The 22693-nt window shown below is 41.1% G+C and overlaps 1 protein-coding gene across 4 annotated transcripts; it reads right to left on the reverse strand.

Moving 5' to 3' along the window:
• Positions 1–596: 596 nt before the first annotated feature.
• LOC100450954 (glutathione S-transferase A4) lies at positions 597–17887 on the reverse strand. Of its 4 annotated transcripts, none has more exons than XM_002817008.6 (7): positions 17780–17887; positions 16691–16795; positions 9910–9961; positions 8045–8177; positions 7060–7201; positions 5198–5329; positions 597–1197 (listed from the first exon to the last, which is right to left on the reverse strand). In XM_002817008.6, exons 2-7 carry the CDS (start codon positions 16775–16777, stop codon positions 1075–1077), a joined length of 669 nt encoding a protein of 222 aa, XP_002817054.1. In that variant the 5' UTR covers positions 16778–16795; positions 17780–17887; the 3' UTR covers positions 597–1074. The 4 variants fall into 4 exon arrangements, with proteins under 4 accessions (XP_002817054.1, XP_009240236.1, XP_063580904.1 ...); XM_009241961.4 differs by having other exon boundaries at positions 16691–16855; positions 17780–17879; XM_063724834.1 differs by lacking the exon at positions 17780–17887 and adding an exon at positions 17564–17730.
• Positions 17888–22693: the final 4806 nt, after the last annotated feature.

The raw sequence follows: 22693 nt of genomic DNA on the forward strand, positions 1-22693 counted from the left end.
ATCTCAGCTCACTGCAGCCTCCGCCTCCCAGGTTCAAGCAATTCTCCTACCTCAGGCTCCCAAGTAACTGGGATTACAGGGGTGTGCCACCATGCCTGGCTACTTTTTGCAGTTTTAGTAGAGACGAGGTTTCACCATTTTGGCCAGGCTGGTCTCAAACTCCTGACCTCAGGTGATCTACCCACCTTGGCCTCCTAAAGTGCTGGGATTACAGGCATGAGCCCCTGTGCCCAGCTGATGCTTGATGAGTATTTGAGACATGAATCAACACCAGTTTAACAGCAGCATTATATTAACAGACCATACTTTTAGCTCTGAAATGCAAAAAATTAGAAGCCTACGAATAACCATTTGGGTAGTAAGAAGATAAAAATAACATATATTTGCATTTTCTTATACATGTGTCAGATGTAACTGGAAGGGTACACAAATAGTAACTGCGTTTGCCTGTGAGAAGCAGGATTCAGTTGCGGGGAAGCAGGGTTGAAAAGACTTCCAAGACTGTAGACCCTTTTATACTTTTTTGATTTTTGAACTGTGCAAATGTATTCTATATTTAAAAAAAAATTAAAAAATTCTAGCAACAAGACAATGAGCAATGACTCATAAATTCTTTATTTTGACTAATACTGATTGCATTCATTAATACCATTTTATTTATTACAGCTCAGAGGAGAGTCGTTTACTGGACATTCGGTTGTTGTTAAACACTAAAAATTAGGCAGAGACTGGAGGGGATAAAGATAAGAGAACAAGATAAGGAGAGCAGAAAGACGCTCAGGAGAGAACAAGAGATGCTGCCCATTCTTATTAGGAGGATGAACTGGCTACAGTACATGAGTAGCCCGATACCAGCCTCTCCAAAAAAGTTTTCCAAAAAAGATCCCCTAACAATTATTTACTGGACAAAAAAGGTTGATATTTCTAGAAGAGATGATCTCTTTGACACAAAAGACCCAACTTAGGACCCAACTTAATACATAGCACCATGACAGAGCTGGGATCCATTAAGACATGACCGTAGACAGAACCATCTCTAGGAACACGCTCTCACTCACACATGGATGCGTTGTTTTACGGCCTAAAGATGTTGTAGACAGTTCTCACGTAAATTTCATCAGGGGGAGGCTTCTTCTTGCTGCCAGGTTCAAGGAATCTCTTAATTGTAGGGATATTACTTAGTTTCACTGTGTACTCCTGAAAAAGGAAAATCCAAAAGTTTAAGGCTAACAAAAAAGGTATTAGATACTACGAAGATATGGTTATGCAAAATGGCCCATCAAAATTTGTTCAATAAATACTTGTTGAAGGGTTCCAAGCAGAACTGAAATCTAGCATTTGTTTAGCAGGGGTGTCCAATCTTTTGGCTTCACTGGGCCACACATAAAATACACTAACACTAAAGGTAGCTAATGAGCTGAAAAAAAAACTCAAAATATCTCATAATGTTATAAGAAAGTTTATGAATTTATGTTGGGCCACATTCAAAGTTGTCTTGAGCCACATGCAGCCCGCGGGCCGTGGGTTGAACAAGGCTAGGTTAAGACCTGATCTCTATGATTATTTACAATCTCTGTCATCAATCACCGGTATCAAGATAAGGGTTTACACAAATCTCCAGGTTCACAAAAAGATAAGAACTCTTTACAGAGATGGCAAAAGTAAAAACATACTCAAAATAGAATTATGACACTTAAGGTGAAAAAAAAGGAAGGGGAAAACTCACTGAAAACACCTCCAGTGTATTGTTTTGTATTGTTTTTTAATGGTAGTCAATTTGAAGCAGTGGGAGTGGGGAAGGAACAAAGAAATCTGTAACTGGTTGTGATCAATTAGCTGTAAACACCACTCGGACTAGCCACCTGAAGTGCACTGATCTGCTGGGAGAAAATGCATGAGCCACTTAAGTAAAGGTGCTTTAAAAAGTCACCAGATGGTACAATTTATATCTTAAGATTCAGCTTCTTCAGAGTTTTTACTCCTATCAGTAAATGAATCCTCTTTCTGGCTATGTGCAGGAAATAGCCAGTTGCATTTCTTCATAGCCTCTGGCTCAGATACCAGATATTTATATAAACTGGAATGGAAGAAAAAAACTGTATTTTTCATTCACAGAATCAAATCTTACCAATTCTCAGTAACTGAGAAGAAAAGCCCATTTGATCTAGTGAAAAATCTGAACTATATGAATAAGCATATGCTCATCATATATAATTATTCTAATAAAACCTTTTAAAGCTATTTAAATAAAGCCATTTATTTAAAAGTGAAGAGATCATTTTAAATAGCTACTATTTGTTAATTGCCTATTATGTGCAAGGCACAGCCTTAATTAAGCACACACACAAACATACATACACACGTCACTAATAGTAACAAAAACCCTAATAATGATACCAATTAATTATACATAAATATGACAATTTTCTCTTTTCATTACGTACTTAAGCTCTACTTGTATGATTTTAAATATTATACCAAAATTTAGAATCTTGTTCCAAATGATGTATTGTTTCAAGATTTATCTGGGGTTCATAGTTATCAAGTATAGTAAAACTTTTGTGACTTTTTAAATCCATTAATCAACACAGGAATAACCCTTTAAATTCAACACAGATCTGGTGTCCGATTCTGAAGTTTTAAAATATTGATGCTCAATCTGATCACAGATTAAAACTGTATTTACACAGATAATGCTTGGGGCTTAAAAAAGGGTTGTTATTATAGTATCATCAGTGTAAAATACCAATAGGTCCTGGTGCTACAGTTTACCAAAAAACCTTGATCTCTATTATTTACCCTAGACTTTTTAAATCTTTTGTATCCATTCAATGAAAAGTACTTTACTGCCTGTAAGGTGTGTGTGTATGTGTACACAAGCATGTATATATATATGCATGCCTGGAAAGATTTCACTTTTTTTTTTTTTTTTTTTGAGACACAGTTTTGCTCTGTCACCCAGGCTGGAGTGCAGTGGCATGATCTCGGCTCACTGCAACCTCCGCCTCCCCAGTTCAAGCGATTCTCCTGCCTCAACCTCCCAGTAGCTGGGATTACAGGCGCATGCCACCACGCTCAGCTAATTGTTTTATTTTTACTAGAGACGGGGTTTCACCATGTTGGCCAGGCTGGTCTTGAACTCCTGACCTCAAGTGATCCACCCGCCTCGGCCTCCCAAAGTGCTGGGATTACAGGTGTGAGCCACTGCGCCCGGCCTAGATTTCACCTTTAAGAAGCTTAGCATTCTACCTACTTCTGGGTTCAGCATCCCACCTATTTGGAGCCATAGGTACTTCTAGTACTTCTAAATGTGTTTTTCAGAAACCACATAGTCTAGTGGAAAGAGTGCAGACTTAGATCCCAGACTCCTCTGTGGCTCCCAACTCAGTCATCCACAGTCTTGCAACTTTATGCAGAATGTAATGTTTCCAAGCTGGTAATTTTCATCTGTAAAATGGAGATAGTGAAGCCCATCTCCTAGGGTTATTGGGGTGGGGTTGACGGGACAGATGAGCAAATGCATGTAAGTGCCTAGCAGACTGACTGGAATGAAGCTGGCACTCAACAAGTTGCAGATCCCTTCCTCTGATTTCCCTTCTCTGCTAAACAAGTAACTTTTTTAACAGTGCAAAAGAATACTTCAGGTGAAAAGTATCCTAAGTTCTGAATGAATAAAATCAAATTAAGGAAAGTCAATCTCTGTGTCTGCAAAAGTAAATGAAAAAAAATTGAAAAAAATATATAAACTATAACATAAATGATATGGGGGTTTATTGCCTTGTTGAAGATCTTTATTCTCATTTTCTGGGTGTACTTATTGAACTGGTGGTAATTGCTCTCATTAGTATATCAAAATATTTAATAGACTTGGCAAAAAATTGTTTTCAAGTATGTGTGTTACTCTTTGGGGAGTTAGTGTATCTCTCTTGGCTTTTGATAACTTGGTCAAACATATAGCAATTTGGTCTGTATCCAGGCTGTTCCAGGGATTGGCAAGCTTTTTCTATAAAGGACCAGTCAGCAAATATTTTAAGTTCTGCAGGCCATATGGTCTCCATCAGATCTACTTAACTCTGCTGTAGAAACACAAAAGCAACCTTGACATTGTATAAATGAGTGGGCATGGCTTTGTACCAATGAAATTTATGAATACTAGAATTTGAATTTCATATAATTTTTATGTGTCATGAAATATTATTCCACATTTTTTTTCAACCATTTAAAAATGTAAAAACTATTCTTAACTCACAAGCTGTATAAAAACAGGTGGCAGGCCAGGTTTGGCCCAGGAGTTACAGTCTGCACATTAGACTTGGAGATAAAAGGCTAAGGTTCTAGATAAAACTCAAGCATCCACTGGCTAAGCCAGCTTGGCTGCTGATTTCTTTATCCTGGGTCTCTACTTCCTCAAGTGAATATTGAAGTCATTAAATGAGTTTTTTTTTTAAAGGCCCTTCTCTCCTTTAAAGTTCTATGATCAATCCTGCCAGAATAACCCTGAGGGATAATTTGAACCACACAAGTCTTTCCTTGGAATTCTCAGAAGGAGAATGGTAGGAATCCTATGGTGTGATGTTTAGGGTGCTAACATCTCTCATTTGCTCTCAGAGCTCAGGCTTAGAATTTCCTAACTTGAGACCATACTATTTCTAAGAAAGGGGGTCATAGCCTGATGAATGAGACTGTTTTGATGTTTATCTCGCCCACTATCCCATCAGTAGATACATGTGAGTGTGAGAGCACCTCATCTCTATGGTTATTTCTATGGAAAGTCCCCAGAGGCAAACTCCCTGTGCATGGAGTTTTTTCCGGGAGTGCAGTTACGGAACAAAATTAAGATGAAAATTTCTGAGCTGGGTGTGCTGGCACATGCCTACAGTCCCTGCTACTCAGGAGACTGACGTGGGAGGATCTCTTGAGCCCAGGAGTTCAAGACCATTCTGGGCAACATAGTAAGATCCCATCTTAAAAAAAAAAATCTTTTACACTTCAATGATCTTTCAACTTGAAGGATTTAAGGAGCAGAAAAATAACTTTGGGTCCTTACTTTCATTTCATTTGCCAAACTAGAATCTTAAAAATATTACACATACACACACACACACACACACACACTCCCCAAAGCCAACCAAACAATAGGCACTGAAGGGAGGCCCAAGAGTTCTAGGCCAATCTTCTAATACATAGTTTTATTTACCTGGAGGAAAGGAAATGCAGACAGGATATTAGGAATTTTCTCTTCTAGAGCTAAAATGGTTTGGAGTAAAATCACATCTGCAAGGCTCAGCTGATTACCAACAAGAAAGCTTTGTCCATGACCCCTTAAAATCTGTAAGGAAATGGTGTGCATCAGTTATAATATTCCACACGGAGAGACTGATGAGGTTACTGAATCAGTGCAGTATCTGAGAAGAGGTGAAACTATGACTTTGTCATTTCATGCTTTCATAAATAACATCAATTAAGAGAACGCACCCCATATCTGACAGAGAGAGCGAGAGAGAGGGGGAGAGAGAGAGAGCAAGAGAGAGACAGAAAGTACAAAAAAGGTGTGGAAATGAAAGCATCCTTAAATATCTGCTGTGGATCTGAATGAGACATCGAAGTGGGGAAGGGAAAATTCCTTATTTCTGGATTTAGCATCTGGTGTTTTGAAAGGATATATCTATTCCAAAAACGTATCTACAGAAATGCATACAGGAGGCTTGGGGAAGGGCGGGGTGATTTAAGAAATCTAAGTGATAGATCATCTTCAAGGGGCCCACTCTTATTTCCCAGTTCTGTTGCTAGAACATCAAGACGTGTAGTCATAAACTCAACCCAATTATAAAATTAGACTTCCTCTTACATGTCCCAAAACAGAGAAAATTAAAAGCTTGAGTTCATCTTGACTCCCATTCTGAGGGTAACGTATAGGTATGGGGCTTATTAGAATAGATTGTGATTAGGGAGAGGCAAGAAGCAGTGGTAGCAAAGGGGAGATCCCCTTCACAGTCAACTCTTGGATGCCCATGGGTGTCTGCATGTGCACAAGTGCACTCCGAACACAATTCCGAGTCAAATATAGCTACTGGAGCCAGAGTGGCATAGTACAATGCATCCTGAATTTGTAGTCAGAGGCCAGAGTTCCAACCCTGCTCTCCATTTTCTGGCCATGTTACCTTGGACAGGTCACTGAATTGCTTCATGACTTCATTTCATTATGTGTAAAAGGGACAACAGTTCTCACCTCATAGGCGTGTTGCAAGAAACCCTGACACAGTCTGGGCCCTTGGGACCTAAGAATGAGCAGTGACCCTTTGCGAAAGCACCAGGTCCTCTGTGCCCTTTCCAGACCACATTTCTGCATTATCCTCTTTTACATTCACAAAGTGCCTGTGGCACAGATACCATAAAACCTAGCTACAGAAACCCCAGAAAATACCTCTCCTTTTTCCTAAATCTAGTTCCATAAAGATGGTCAGAGGAAGCTTGCCAAATAGGCCTTCCCATATTTTCACATCCTCTTCTTTAGTGCTTGCACTGAAACACTAAAAAAGTTCCTCCCAGTTCAGGAATAAAGAATTTGAAGCTCAGAAAAGCAGATATAACAAGAAGAGAAAAACAAAACCAAAAACAAAAAGAGCAAAGGGAAGATAAATAAAATGGAAATGGTTCTTCTCCTCATATCAAATTATCAGGGAGGATGTCAGCTATGAGATAGCTGTTCAACAACTTTTGCTGAATGAATGAATGAGGTAGTTTTTGTTTTCTGTATCTTCTGAAGTTTCTGCTGTATCCACACAAGGTGGGAACTTGGTGAATGCAAGGAACAATAAGGAACAAAGGCAGGGAGCACATACTTTTTCTAGACTTCTGAATCATGTGGTCCTAGCAGAGTCCGAGGGGCTCTAAGACGCCAGCTTTGTGCTGTGGCTACTAGTAGCTCTTAGGAGTCCATTAGCTCTTAGGTTAGTCCCACTGGGATCAGTTTTAAAATGCCTTGGACAGAAAAGGGTGTTTGTGGCAGCTTCCTTGTGGTTTGGTTACTCTGTGTATGTAGGCATCTCTGCCACCTACCTTTTCAAACACAGGAAAGTATCTAATTATAGCCTTCTGGGCCATGTTAACCACTTCCTTTTGTTGATCATCTGGTTTTAAGAAAGGATGCATGATAAGCAGTTCCAGCAGATCCAGCGTCCCCTCCACGTACATGTCAATCCTTAAAACAAAAAAGCAGTTGTCTCAGTTTCTCCTCTCTTTGAAGCCATCAGTTTCCACACTAAGAATTCAGAGTGCTTTTTTTTTTTTTTTTTAAGATGCTGGCAACTTAAGTCCCTAGAAGCATTTACCTATACCTGTCTCTTAAGAGCAAAGATATAAGGTCAATTCTAGTTGTAACTCAGAAAAATCTATCACAGATCAGACAGCTTGACAGTCATGAGTGCTCTCTCTCCCAGCATCCTACTCCTCCACTTTTACCCCAGCATCCATGTTTTGGTCTCTTCGTATGGGTCAAACTTCATCTTTATAAAAACAGTGAATACCACTTATTGAGTGCTTAGAGCGTACCAGGCATGGTGCTAAACACTCTCTATCCATTATCTCATTAAATCACATGACACTATGAGAAATGTACTATTCTTATATCCACGTTGCCCAGGGTCATACATCTAAGGGGTGCAAGGACCAGGCTTTCATTTCAAATTATAATCTAATTCTCACTCTCCCAGGCCTTGAATGTCACAGCAGCTCCTCATTCCTAATACTTAACAACAGTGAATGTGCAAGAAAGGGAAAAAGCAGTATCAAAGCATTTAAAAATGTTGAAATCTGAAACAACACCCTAGATATAGTATTCAATATCTGAATCCAATTCTTTTGTTTTACTCAGACTCTCTCTACTGAAGTTCCAGCTGGTCTTTGTGACCTTCTTGGGTTTTTGTTCCCTGATCTCACTAACTATGTAAGACATAAAGTAAATGTGGTATGATACAGAGGGTTGCTAATCAGCTAACGCATCAGTAAGCTGACAAGTGACAACACTCAAGAGGGGCTGCAGTACAGGGTTCTCTCCTTGAGGTTCTTGCCAAAGAGATTGTGCTTGTCTGCTATGTAGTGGAGAATGCTTCGGGTCTGTACCAACTTCATCCCGTCAATTTCAACCATGGGCACTTGTTGGAACAGCAGGTGGTTACCTGAGAATGGAAGCTCAGAGTTAGAAGTGATCTTTTCTTCTCTGTCCCCCAACCCCTAAAAAATGCTCTGTGGAATGAAAAGAAGTGGTGGAATCATGGCCTTAGGAAATAGTGTAAAGCTTCCAGATGACAGATAACCTTAACTTCATCCAGGAGAGCAGACTTAGCCACAAAAGAAGCCTGAAGGGGCCAGGCATGGTGGCTCAAGCCTGTAATCCCAGCACTTTGGGAGGCCAAGGCAGGCAGATCATGAGGTCAAGAGTTCGAGACCAGCCTGGCCAACATGGTGAAACCCCGCCTCTACTAGATATACAAAAATTAGCCGGTTACGGTAGCGGATGCCTGTTATCCCAGCTACTTGGGAGGCTGAGGCAGGAGAATTGCTTGAACCTGGGAGATGGAGGTTGCAATGAGCCGAGATCGCGCCATTGCACGCCTGGGCAACAGAGCAAGACTCTATCTTGAAAAAAAAAAAAAAGCCTGAAAACTAGCATTGTTATAAACGTTCCCTTTTCATTTTCACTCCAGGAAAAATACCTATCCACAGTGATAAGGGATTGAGGGGAATGTAGTGAAGATATTTCTTCAGTGCTACACTGGCCAATATAGCAGTCACCAGCTACATGCAGCTATGTAAATCTAAATTTAAATTAATTACAATTTTTAAAACTTAAAATTCAGTTCCTAAGTTGCACTAGACATATTTCATGTGCTCAACAGTCACATGTGCCTAGTGGCTACCATATTGGACGACAGCACTGTTTTCAGAGAATCTGATCATGAAACCTAAGTAACTAGCTGAGACTCATGTATACTCTTTGGCTCATGTATACTCTGTGGCTACTCTGTAGCCACAGAACAGACCATTTACTACCAAGTTTGCTGTCACTAGTTAAAAAAACAACCCATTGTTTTATTTAACAAACCTGAATCCAACATTTTCCACATACCAAACCCTGGGGAGAGATGCCAGTATAGGGTACAGCTTGGCCCTTGAGGGTTTAGGCATTCGGAGCAGGTGAGGGGAGAGGCGAGAGGAGTACTTAGCACATGCCTAGTGGCTTCCAGCCACCGTCACACACAAAAGGCGACCTTACAGCCCTGGAGAGCTGGTACCACACAAGGGAGCCTCCAGCTGGGCCTGAGGACCTTGCTGTTGGCTGGGAGGGAGGCTGCTCACAGGGTTGATGGGTGCATTCTTTATGGGTCTGCTGGTGGCTCCTGCTATAATGGATGGGCGAGGGAGCAGGGCTGACCAGGAATTAAAGGTGAAGGGAGGGGGCAGTTTGTTGATTTCACTTCTGTGTAGTATTTACTTCAGAAAGTATCCCCATGTAAATGGGGATATTTATTTGCATACTTCAAGCAGGCCAGGATGCCTCAGATAGTGTGAAGGAAGCAGGGAAAGATGAGAAGGAGGGAAGGGGCAAGGGAGAGAAAGAAAGGGGGAGGAAGAGATTGGAGGGGAGAGAGGGGAGAAGAAAGGGATGGAGAAGAGCTATTCACTTGGATGGGGAAGGAACTGCTCACCCCCTTCAGCCAGCTTTTATGGAACTATTGAATAAGAAGTGATTTCCTGGCAATTTCAACTATTTATTCCCTCTTGCTTTTTTTGGTTTTAGGATACTGTTCTGAACGTTCAGTGTCATTGAATACTTTTGCCCTTCCACATAAACAGCAGTTCTTAAAGGAAAATCAGTATTAGAGGCAGTTGTTTCATTTTCATACTCACCATCCTGCAACTTGTACAACTGTTCTTTTGTTTCCAGAAATTCTTCATCAAACTAAATTTTTAAAAAAGAAATGTATATATACATAGTGGAATATTATTCAGCCATTAAGAAAACAAAATCCTGTCATTTTAAGCAACATGAACAGAAACAGAGGTCATTACGTTAAGTGAAATAAGCCAGGCACAGAAAGACAAAGACTGCATGTTCTGATTCATATGTGGGAGCTAAAAAAGTGGATCTCATGGAAATAGAAAGTTGATTGGTGCTTACTAGAGGCTGGGAAGTGTAGAGAGGAAGGCGATGTGAAAAGAGGTTGGTCAATGGTACATAAATATAGCTAGACAGAAGAAATAAAACCTAGTATTCAATAGCACAGTAGGCTATAGTTAACAATAACATATTACACAGTTCAAAATGGCTAGAAGAGAATTGGAATGTTCTGCCATAAAGGAAAGATAAATGTTTGAGGTGGGTGATGGATATCCTAATTACCCTGATTTGATCACTACACGTGATATACATGTATCAAAATATCAAATGTATTCCCCAAATATGTACATTATGCATCAATTTTTTAAAAAGATATCCTCACCCTCCAAAAGGAGATAAATATCATACAGGCTCAGGACTAAAAATACCAAGTTAAACAGTCTTAAGAAGCAGAGAGAAAGAGCAGACTTAGCATCCACATCTTGGTTTCTAAATATCACTGCCCCCTAAAAGGAACCAGGGCTCCTATAAGAGAAGGTTGATTTTGTTATGGCAGAAAGCAAGGAAGTGCTCAAATGTGAAAGAGAAAGGCATGGAGGGCCCTGTGAGGGGAATTCCCTACCAAATTTGGGAAAATTTAAGCATCAAAAAGAATGATGTCAATTATGGATTATAACACCCAACAACAAAATCTCTATGTCCATAAATGATGATGCTAAAAAAAAAAGGTAGGGGAAAGGAAAAGCTCTTTTTTACAGAAGACTTAATTAAGTTACTTAATTATGATAAAGGGAAAGTGTCAATTTATAATGGAGAGATGGGGAGATCTCTCACCCTCTGTCTCACCAAACAATCAAACTTGGCTCCCCAGTGGAGAACACTCTGACATCCTGAGGCTTCTGTTGTAACACAGTGAGAAGGGCACAGTCACACCTGCTAAAACACCACCAAAAATATTTACCCTGAATCTACACACAAGGTGAAAATCAGGTATATTCAGGATGTGGGACCTTACGAACATAATGGCCTGGACTTCTCAAGAGTCGAGGGCATGAAAAAAAAGTCAGGTCCTGTTGATGAAAATCAACTAAAGAGACTTAACAACCAAATTGGAAGTAGATTTCAGAGGAGACGAAACTGTTATAACTGCTAAACAGACGTGTAACCATTATATAGACATTTGGGGGAAAATAGGGAAAATTTGAATATGGATTGCATATTAGATGTTGTGAAGGCAGTGTTAATTTTCTTGGTGGTGACAATGCTATTGTGGTTATTAGGACAATTATTTATTTTGCCTTGGTGTCAGAGGCGTGTGAACCAGGGCAACTCCATCTTGAACAGGAGCTGGGTAAAATGAGGCTGAGACCTACTGGGGGGGCTGTATTCCCAGACAGTTAAGGCATTGTAAGCCAATGGATGAGACAGGAGGTCAGTGCAAGATACAGGTCATAAAGACCTTGCTGATAAAACAGGTTGCATTAAAGAAGCCAGCTAAATCCCACCAAAACCAAGATGGTGATGAAAGTGACCTCTGGTCGTCCTCATTGCCACACTCCCACCAGCACCATGACAGTTTACACAGGCCACGGCAATGTCAGGAAGTTACCCTATATGATCTAGAAAGGGGAGGCATGAATAATTCACCCCATTGTTTAGCATATTATCAAGAAATGACTATAAAAATGGGCAACCAGCAGCCCTTGGGGCTGCTCTATGGAGTAGCCATTCTTTTATTCCTTTACTTTCCTAATAAACTTGCTTTTGCTTTGCACTGTGGACTCGCCTGAAATTCTTTCTTCTGTGAGATCCAAGAACCCTCAGTTGGGGTCTGGATCAGGACCCCTTTCCTGTAACATTGGGAGGAAGACACATGCTGATGTCTGCAACTACTTTGAAACAATTCAGAAAAAAAAGGAAGGGAGAAAGCAAATGTAGCAAAATGTTAACAACTGGTGAATTTAGTTGAAAAACATTCAACTTGGAGGGGTGGGGGAGAATCAGGATCATAGGCTTGGCTTCTGCTACTTGCCAAAGTGGGTGCTCATGGTGTGAGGAAAGGCGCCTCAATGCTCCCAGAGGATCTCCATCTAATGCTCATGAACAGTACCCTTGGGGCAACAATGCTCGAAGCCTAGATGGTCAGATGTGGTGCAGACAGTACTCCCGGATCAATTGACAATTTGTCTCTCAGATAGATTCAGTTGAGGAATTTGTCCCTGGATATTTGTACTACAACATACTAAAATCAAAAGTCAAAACATCATATTAGTTAACAGAAAGGGTTATTTATTTATTTTTTCTTAGAGGTCTGTCACACAGGCTGGAGTGCAGTGGCTCAATCACAGTTCACTGCAGCCTCAACCTCCTGGGCTCAAGGGATCCTGCCACCCTCAGCCTCCCAAGAAGCCGAGATTATAGGCTCAAGCCACCACATTTGGCTCAGAAAGTTTATATGATATATGCAGGGACAAGGTGCTCAACTGATGCTCCTAGTTAATGGTAGAAATGGTGTAAATCCTCCACGTCTCAAGGGGGATTTGCCTGGGTTTTAAGGGGTCTTTGGGCAAATAAAGTTCCAAGCATGGAAGAAACTACCAACGTAGAGCAATGTCAATGATGACTCAAATTAAGTGACTGACCAACATTGAGGACTCCCTGAATTAGAACAGGCTGTTTTTCAGTAGGTTTTAGTGACCTAGTTACTCAGATGTGTGTGCTTCAACTTTAGGTTCAACCCAGTCGTGGGATATTGAGAATCATGGACTTGTCTGGTGGCTGCCAGCTGGTCCCTCCCAACTGTCTCAGATCTATGTGAGCACAAACTTAACTGGCAAAGAGATGGGGAGGGGCCCCCTCCCCATCACCTTGTAAACCATGTGGTCACCCTGGGAGAGAGACCAATCTAGCTTCCTCCAGTCTGGTCTGAGGAGTGGGCTCATTACTCTACCTGATCAGCCTGTTCCTGTGATTGGACTGGGGTAGGTGGGTCAGACGACTCATGTTCTTTTTTTGTTTAATGTATTTAGGGTTGAGTTTTTATTACTGTAACTAAAAATGTTGACTCATAGGTGAGTAGGAGGAGCAGGGCAGAACGAAGAAAGAGAGAAGATTTGACAAAGGGTTATATTGCATACATATATAAGACATCCATTCAAAACCTATGAAATACATCAAGAATTACAAACTCAGAAGCCTGTGGGGGTTAGAAAAATGACAGACACAAGTGAAGTCGAGCAGGTTCAGGGGACCATGAATGTTTTTCACTTTCCTCTTAACAATTAGCAGACACACCCTGAGACAAGAGGGCGAGGTGGGGCAGTCCTTATTCAGATCCAACAATTGCTGCCCTGTGAAAATGAGCTCAGGATCACCACATCTTCCAATTTCTGAAGACAAGTCAGAAATCAGAATTTGCATATGAAAATGATGTCAACTCATTTAGAAAATTGTAAAACACCATGTGGCAAGTTGTCATAGGCAAAAAATAAAAACTAAAAACAAACACAAAACCCATAACCCAACAACTCACATTTGCATCTTTGGAGGTTGCTAGGGTAACGCATTAATGTGAAAATTTATAATCAAGCATTTACCTTGCCTTTCCTATATGAAGCATATTTTAAAGTAATTAAATAGTTAATGAGTGACAAGTACTCTCTTAGAAGAGAATCATAGTTCATAAACATAGGTGAAATGATGGAAATTAAAAGAATTGCCATTTTGTAGTCCCTAACAATGATGATGATCAATAGCTGCTAAAACCACAAGTTGGAAAGAAAACGGGAGAAACTATAATGTGTGGACTGGGGTTGACATCACAGGAACATACCGATGAAGCTCGGCATCACTGAAAACGAGACAACCCCTGATGTGATACAATAGAAGTGTGTTCACAGTATCTCTTCTGACATAGTCTGGCAAGAAAAAAAAGTTAGAAAGAAAAAAGGAGCCTTAAGTGATCATGCCTCTGGGTCCAGCTAGTAATTTATGGGAAGTACAGAGAATAGAGGAGCATGTTAAAATAAAGGTATCCTCACTTTACCATGTTACCTCAAGGCAACACCTGGAGGGTAAGTAAACCAAACCCAGGATAGGGAAAATTCTACAGGGCAGTTTCTTCCACAAATAAATGGCACTAGAAACAAACATAGACATCTAGCACCCAGATCTTGGCTATTAACACCTTTTTTTTTTTTTTTTTTTGTGATGGAGTCTCATTCTGTTGTACAGGCTGGAATGCAGTGGCGTGATCTCGGCTCACTGCGACCCCCGCCTCCCAGTTCAAGCCATTCTTCTGCTTCAGCCTCCTGAATAGCTGGGATGACAGGCACGTGCCACCATACCCAGCTAATTTTTGTATTTTTGGGAGAGACGGGGTTTCACCATGTTGGTCAGGCTGGTCTCGAACTCCTGACCTCGTGATTTGCCCACCTCAGCCTCCCAAAGTACTGGGATTACAGGTGTGAGCCACCGTGCCGGCCTGTTAATACTATTTTTCTATTGAAGAAATTCCTGATTCTAGGGCTAGGGCAGGGAAAATATTAATACAAGATGAGCACAGAACATTTTACACTGTCAGAAAGTGCTGAGAACAAAAAAGAGGCCAATGTGAAATAAAAAAAGGTAAACCTGAAAGAGCACCAGTGGCTAAAGCTGAAACAATTTAGGCAATTTAGGTCATCAGACTATAATCTAAAGTATAAAATCAATATACTTAGGTCTATAGGGACACAAAGAATTGAATAACTAAAGAAATGAGTGGAGACAAATCTTCCTTATATAAAAATTCCAAATGTAGATACTCCCTCATCCAGGAGGTAGAGCTTAATTCTCATCATTTTGAATGTGGGCTGGACTTCATGATCTGCTTCAGAAGAATACAAGAAAACATAGTAACTTTACAATGCAGCAACTTGGCAGAGACTACCTTAACCATGTGATCCAGGTTAATATTGCCAATGACAACTCATGTTGATAGGTAACCCCTAATATGATGACGTGAACATACTTCACCTCTGTGGCATTCTTTCCCCAAACCCATAACCTCAGTCTAATCACGAAAAAAAACAAGATAAACCCAATTTGTAGAGGATTCTACAAAAATATCTGACCAGTGCTTTTCAAAACTGTTAAGAAGGTAAAATGAAGGAAAAGACTGGGAAATTGTCATGGATTGTTGGCAACTATGGAAACAGGATGAATAAATATAATGTTGGATCCTGGGATAGTAAAAGGACATTAGCAAAGTGCCGGGCGTGGTGGTTCACACCTGTAATCCCAGTACTTTGAGAGGCCGAGGTGGGCGGATCACTTGAGGTCTGGAGTTCGAGATCAGCCTGGCCAACATGGAGAAACCCTGTCTCTACTAAATACAAAAATTAGCTGGTCATGGTGGTGTGCACCTGTAGTCCCAGCTACTAGGTAAGCTGAGGCAGTGGAATTGCTTGATCCTGGGAGGCGGAGGTTGCAGTGAGATCGCACCACTGCACTCCAGCCTGGGCTACAGAGCCAGACTCCGTCAAAAAAAAAACCCAGAGCATTAGTAGAAAAAACAGTGAAATCTGAATAAAGTCTGTAGTTTAGTTAGTCATGCACCAATGTTAATTTCGTAATATGACATGGTGATGTAAGATGTCATCATTAAGGGAGACTGAATGAGGGACTGTATTATTTTACAACTTTTCTATAAATCTGAAATATTCCCAAATATAAATTTGTAAAAAATGAAAAGGAAACTTACAGATTTTTAAAATACCGAAAGAAACATAACCATTTTAAATGTAATGCGTAGACCAATGTTTAGATCCAAACTAAAACAAACTATAAAAACAAACAAATAAAACACCTGTTTGAGACAATCAGACTGAAGGTTAGATGACAAAGAATTGCTAATTTTGTTGGATGTGATAATATCGTTACATTTTAAAATCCTCATCTGTTAGAGAAAAATGTTGAGGAACTCCCAGATGAAATGTTATGATGTTTGGATTTTGCTTTAAAATACTCCCACAAAACAAGGGGAGGGAGGTGATAGATGAAACAAGATTAGCATAAAGCTGATGATTGCTGAAGTCGGGTGATGAGTACACAGAATTCACAGCAATGTTCTCTCTACATTTATTTGTATTTGAAAATTTCCATAATAAGAAGCTAAAAGAACAGAACAAAAACAAAAACAAACACACACATATATAAGCAAGATACCAAGGCTGCCAGTTTGAAGCCACTGAAGAAAACACGAAATTTACCCTAAGAATGCATAATTAATAAGAGCTCAGAGTAACTGACAATTTTCAGGTAAATTTCCTTTCTTCTTATTAATAAATACTCATTGGTGCTACATCAGAAGCCAATCATTAAGTAAAAGTCAAAAGGAAAATAGAATTCCATCAACTACATTCTAATTATAAAGAAAAATCCCTTCAGGGATGGAATCTGACTCAGTGAAGCGTGCCCGTGATTTTGGTGGACGAGAACTAGAACTGAACGGTGCTTCAAAACGTATTTTTCTTTCAAAGGTCTCAAAAGCTGTATGACAAATCTGTGAAGAAACAGCATATAAGGTACCTCGACTCCGGCGGCAGCTAAAACCCATCTCACGGACTCCATCCGGCCTCTTCCGTTGGGATAGTGAAGCTTGGGCCTTGCTGCCATGATAGCTTTTCAGGCTTTCTGAAAAACAAATGCAGCAGCTCGTCGCAGACCAACAGTCCCAATTTCGCGTCTTCAACCCTGTGCTCAGGGGCGAAATGAATATTCAGGATTTTGGCACGGGAAACTGTTCTTTATTTTTGTTGCTGCATTTTCCCTCACTCAAGAAAAAAAATACCACCATTTTAAAACATGGAGGAAAAAAACCTTGGCTTTTATATGATTTCTATTTATGACTTCTTATCCTGGATCTTGGGAAGCTGGGACCATTTGTTGTAAAAACATATGTGCTAGCAGTACGGGATTTCACAAATTCAGAATATTACATATTTTGACCTCGAGAATCTCAGATTTTCCAAATTCAGCTTGGGGATAGGGGGTGGCAAGCGTTGAAGAGGGTCGCGAAGGAAAATCGCACAGCCACTGGAAGCTCTTCAAGTATTCATGCTTTTACATACATCATCATATTTTATTATCAGGGCAACTGGAAGGTGAACAGGCCGAGTACTACTATTGTCTGCAAAATGTGCGTCCACCGTCACGCATCCGGTGGCTGCCCCCCGGGTCCCGCGTGTCCACCACCCCTCCTGGGAGATGAGCCCCTCGCCTTGTAAAACGAGCCGGGGGCCAGGGCTTGGCCATCTGAGATCTCACTCTCCCATGCTCGTCTTCCCCGCTCAGCCCACGCAGGGGCGTAGCGGCAGCCCAGCCAGGCCGGGGGACGATCCGAACCCACCTTCCACCAATGCATTCAGACTCCAGAGAAGGGGTTTAAAAAAAAATACGCACACTGAGCCAAGAAGGACCCCAGCTCCAGCCAAGGGGCCCACCTCTGCCCAGACTGGAGCAGGAGGGCAAAGGACAAGAGGGAGAAAAGACAAGAGAAGGACTGAATTGGGCGGCTGAGGGAAGAATGCGAGAGTGAGACTCAAGAGAGTAGAGGGGAGGGAAAAAAAAGAAGAGAGAAAGGGCAGGGAAGGGGGCGACCGCAGGAGGGAGACAGACCTGGAGTCCACTCGGAGGCCTGGAGCCGCACAAAGCGCAAGGTCAGCAGCCCCGGCTAGGCGAGACCAGCAGGCGGCTCTAGCGCGCGGGAGCTGGGAGAGGCTCCGGTTCGACCTCACCAATGGAGACTGCAGTATTTAGCATGCTCCACCCATCTGCAAGGCATTCTGGATAGTGTCAAAACAGCCAGAAATCAAGTCCGTTTCTCTCAAACTTTAGCATTTTGGGAATAAATGATATTTTCTGTGCGGGCTAAATTTGATTTTAGTTAAAATTTCCTGCTGAAGCTCTAAGTACGATAAACAACTTGACCTAAGTGTAAAGTTAGGATTTCCTTCAGGTTTATATAGCTTGTGCGCCGTTTAGGATTCTCGGATGTGAGGGCGATCTGGCTGCGACATCTGTCACCCCATTGATCGCCAGGGTTGATTCGGCTGATCTGGCTGGCTAGGCGGGTGTCCCCTTCCTCCCTCACCGCTCCATGTGCGTCCCTCCCGAAGCTGCGCGCTCGGTCGAAGAGGACGACCATCCCCGATAGAGGAGGACCGGTCTTCGGTCAAGGGTATACGAGTAGCTGCGCTCCCCTGCTAGAACCTCCAAACAAGCTCTCAAGGTCCATTTGTAGGAGAACGTAGGGTAGTCAAGCTTCCAAGACTCCAGACACATCCAAATGAGGCGCTGCATGTGGCAGTCTGCCTTTCTTTTGACCCATTACCCATCTAAGTCAGATGCTTTTTTTAATGTTTTTTAATTTTTAAATTTTTTATTTTTTTCATTTTTTATTTTTGTTTTTATTTTTGAGACGGATCTCGGCTCACTGTAACCTCCACCTCCCAGGTTCAAGCGATTCTCCTGACTCAGCCTCCCGAGTAGCTGGGATTACAGGCGCGCGCCACCATGCCCGGCTAATTTTTGTATTTTTAGTAAAGACGGGGTTTCGCCATGTTGACCAGGATAGTCTTGAACTCCTGACGTCAGGTGATCCTCCTGCCTCTTCCTCCCAAAGTGCTGGGATTGCAGGCGTGAGCCACCGCTCCCGGCCCTTAGATGCTTTTTAATCAGCAAGTACGCAATGCTTTCCTGACAGGAATGTCAAGTCCTTCAGGAAATCCACATAAGGGTGTTAACTAGGCAAAGTACCACATACAGATTAAAATCAAAAGCACTGTCAAACCCTTATTTAATTTATACAGTAGACCCTAACTTTTCTAATTTTGTGTATACATGTATATACATGTATACATACATGCATATTTTCTTCTTTCTTTCTTCATCTCAGTGAGACATCTTGAGATTTCTCTTCCTTTTGTACATTTTAGAGACAAGTGCTCTATAGTCATCGTCTCAAGTCAGCACCTGTTTGGAAGGGGTCTTTGGGGTTGGGGGTGGTGCTAAAAGAATAATTTGGCTGGCAAGTTAGTTAAAACATTAAAAATATATTAGAACTATCAGGGCTATATTATGGAACAATTGCAAAATTCATATGGATTTCAAAGTTTGATAATCTATGCCTTCGAAAATAAATCTTGTTTTTAGAGGCAGCTTCTGCTATTTCTCAGGCTATAGATGTTGTTATTTTCTTCACCCACGGGGGGCGCTCGAGAGTACCTTCCTTGACAAGCCAGTGTGCTGAACAATTGCAGCCGCTAACATGATCAGATTTTATTTTCAGTAGGTTTCTCTGGCCTAAGTGAGGCGAATGAATTGGGGTAGTAGGGGTAGAGAAAGCAACCTCTTGTGTCTGTGTAAATTAAAGTAGCACCATGAGTTTGAAGAATATGGGTAAGAAAAGGCGAAATACTATGGAGGTAGGTGGTAAAGGATTTACTAATCAGATCAAAGGGAAGGGAGGAGGAAGAAAAGTCTAGAATTATGCCCTGTCTAACACACACACATACACATACACACACATACACACACACACTTCTTGTCTTTTTTTTATAACATGTATTGTCATCTAACACGACATTTTTTATTTATTTGTCTGTAGATTCCTAGAATGTAACTTCCACGAGATCAAGGATTTTTGCGCTTTTGGTTTTCCTTTTGTACATCCTGGTTAGTATAGAGTAGCTATTCAGAGAACACTTGTTGAATGAATGAATGAGCAATGCTTTGGTTTCTAGTTCCATAAAGAGCAGAGAAGGAAGACAAAGTTTGGGGAAAATGGGTTGACTTGTCTTTTGTTGCTATGAACCATCCAGCTGGAAATGCCCACTAGACAGTTGAAAAAGCCAATGAGGGCTGGGCACAGTGGCTCACGCCTGTAATCCCAGCACTTTGAGAGGCTGAGGCAAGTGGATCACCTGAGGTCAGGAGTTCAAGACCAGCGTGGCCAACATGGTGAAACCCTGTTTCTATACTAAAAATACAAAATTAGCCGGGTGTGGTGGCCTGTTCCTGTAGTCCCAGCTATTCAGGAGGCTGAGGCAGGAGAATCTCTTGAACCTGGAAGGCGGAGGTTGCAGTGAGCCGTGATCATGCCCCTGCAGTACAAGCTGGGTGAGAGAGTAAGACTCCCTATCAAAACAAAAAAACAAAAAGACAAAAACCAACCCAGTGAGGACTCAGTAGAGAGAACTGAAATGGGTTGAATTGGTGGCAAAAGAATGAGCTCATCCAGAGAAGGTATGCAGGGTAAGAAGACAGGTAAGTCAAGGACCACTGGGCACCCCAAGAGTCAGAAAAGTCGCTTTCAAAAAAGACTTAACAGTGTATATCTAATCATATTTCTAGTTCTGATTTAACAGCAATTACTCAGTTTAACATGAGTAGGAAGCCATATTTTCCAGCCTTGCTGAAAGTGGTCATTCTTTTTTTTCTTGCTTTTAGTTTATAATTAAGGAAGGTTTATTGAACATCTGTGCTGAGGTCTACTGGATTTATTGAGACATAAAAAATAAATTATAAAATCCAGTTCTTGCCCTCAATGAGCTTATTTTTTAATTGACAAATAAAATTGTATATTTTTATTGTGTGCAACATGATATTTTAAAGTACAGTCATCCCTCAGTATCTGTGGGGGATTGGTTTCAGAACCCCCTCAGCTACCAAAATCAGATCATGTGCCAGTCCCTTATATAAAACGGTGTAGTATTTGTATATAACTTAACACACATCCTTTGGTTTACTTTAAATCATCTCTAGATTTTTTATGTTAACCTGAATAACAAACAGAAAGAGGATCTTTAAAAATATTTATTTGGAAATTGAATTTTGCAATAGGAATATGCATGCCATAGTAAATTATGTGTGTATTCAGGGAGGTAAAATAAAACAAAGATTTTTAAAGGACAAAAATGACGATGGCATAATTGTTTTAAAATAAGTATCCTTTGCTGCAAAGATGAATAACAAGGGCAATAATACCAATATTTTTTTGTGTAAGACTGCAATGGCCATTGTGGAAGGTTGTGGTTTTTATAGTCTTTTGTGATCGTTTGTTGTTGTTGTTGTTTGTTTGTCTTTTGGAGACAGGGTCTTGCTCTATTGCCCAGGCTGGAATGCAATGGTGTGATCAGGGCTCACTGCAGCTTCGAGGCTCAAGTGATCCTCCCACCTCAGCCTCCTGAGTAGCTGAGACTACAGGCGCATGACACTACATTGGCTAATTTTTAGTTTTTGTAGAGAAGGGGTCTGACCATGCTGCCCAGGCTGGTCTCAAACTCCTAGGCTCAAGTGATCCTCCCACCTCTGCCTCTTAAAGTGCTGTGATTACAGGCATGTGCCTCTGCACCTGGCTCTTGTGATTGCTTTTATTAGATATTTAAGCCAAGCACTTGTCTCCATTTGCTTAGTTCCAATTGGTTGAATTATACCAAATTGCTAATATCTTACCGTTTTTAACCTTCAAAAATGGCAGTTTCAGATGTCCAATCTTATAAAATAGAGGCAACATCATCCTAGAGTTAGGGAAACAGGAGTGTAGGAGAGCCAGGGTGACAGCATTTTAAAATCAACTCCATCTTACAATGAGAACACATAGACACAGGGAGGGGAACAACACACACCAGGGCCAGTCAGCGGGTCGGGGGGTGAGGGAAGGGGGAGCATTAGGACAAACATCTAATACATACCGGGCTTAAAACCTAGATGATGGGTTAATAGGTGCAGCAAACCACCATGGCACACTTATGTAACAAACTACATGTTCTGCACTTGTATTCTGGAACTTAAAGTAAGATTAAAAACAAAAAAATCAGCTCCATCTTAAGATGTCTACAGCTGAGGAAATAGCTTAATAATACCTGGAAGGACAAATTCCTGTGACAGTAGAATGTCCAGATGTTCCAATATTGCATAATGCTAAACACCTTTAAGGTAATTATAGTCATGCTTTCACGTACTTACGCATGAAAATGCCAAGGATACCTTTCTTTAAATTAACAAAGTACTAATTTTTTTTCATTCTGTTAGCCCACTCGCACGTAGACATTGCTTAGCTTACCTTTTACATAGATAAGACCCCTATTGAATAAAAACAAAAAGGAGGCATTCCTCCTCTTGCTTTCTGAGGACGCTCTACTCTGTAACTGAGTAGCTTTCAATAAACTGTTACTTCTCATGGCACTCTGTGACTCGCCTTACATTCCTTCCTGTGTGAGATCCAAGAACCCTCTTTTAGGATCTGGATCAGGACACCTTTTTCTGGTAACACTCAGCCTTGTTCAACTGAAAGTGTAACTAAGGTAGCAGCATGACTGTTATTACACAGGCTTGGGGAGAAATGAAAAATCCTGTTATAATAGTTCTGGCACTCTATGACAGGTACCCCAAAGGCATTTTATTCCTTTGAAGCCCCCGACATCATCAACCTACTTGTTCTTGAAGACCCTTAGAGTTGCGCTCATCCTGAGACAGTCTTACTCATTTTATCTATCTATTCTACCTACCTACCTACCCACCTACCTACCT

The sequence above is a fragment of the Pongo abelii genome, chromosome 5 (genome assembly GCF_028885655.2).
Source record: "Pongo abelii isolate AG06213 chromosome 5, NHGRI_mPonAbe1-v2.0_pri, whole genome shotgun sequence".
NCBI lineage: Eukaryota > Metazoa > Chordata > Mammalia > Primates > Hominidae > Pongo > Pongo abelii.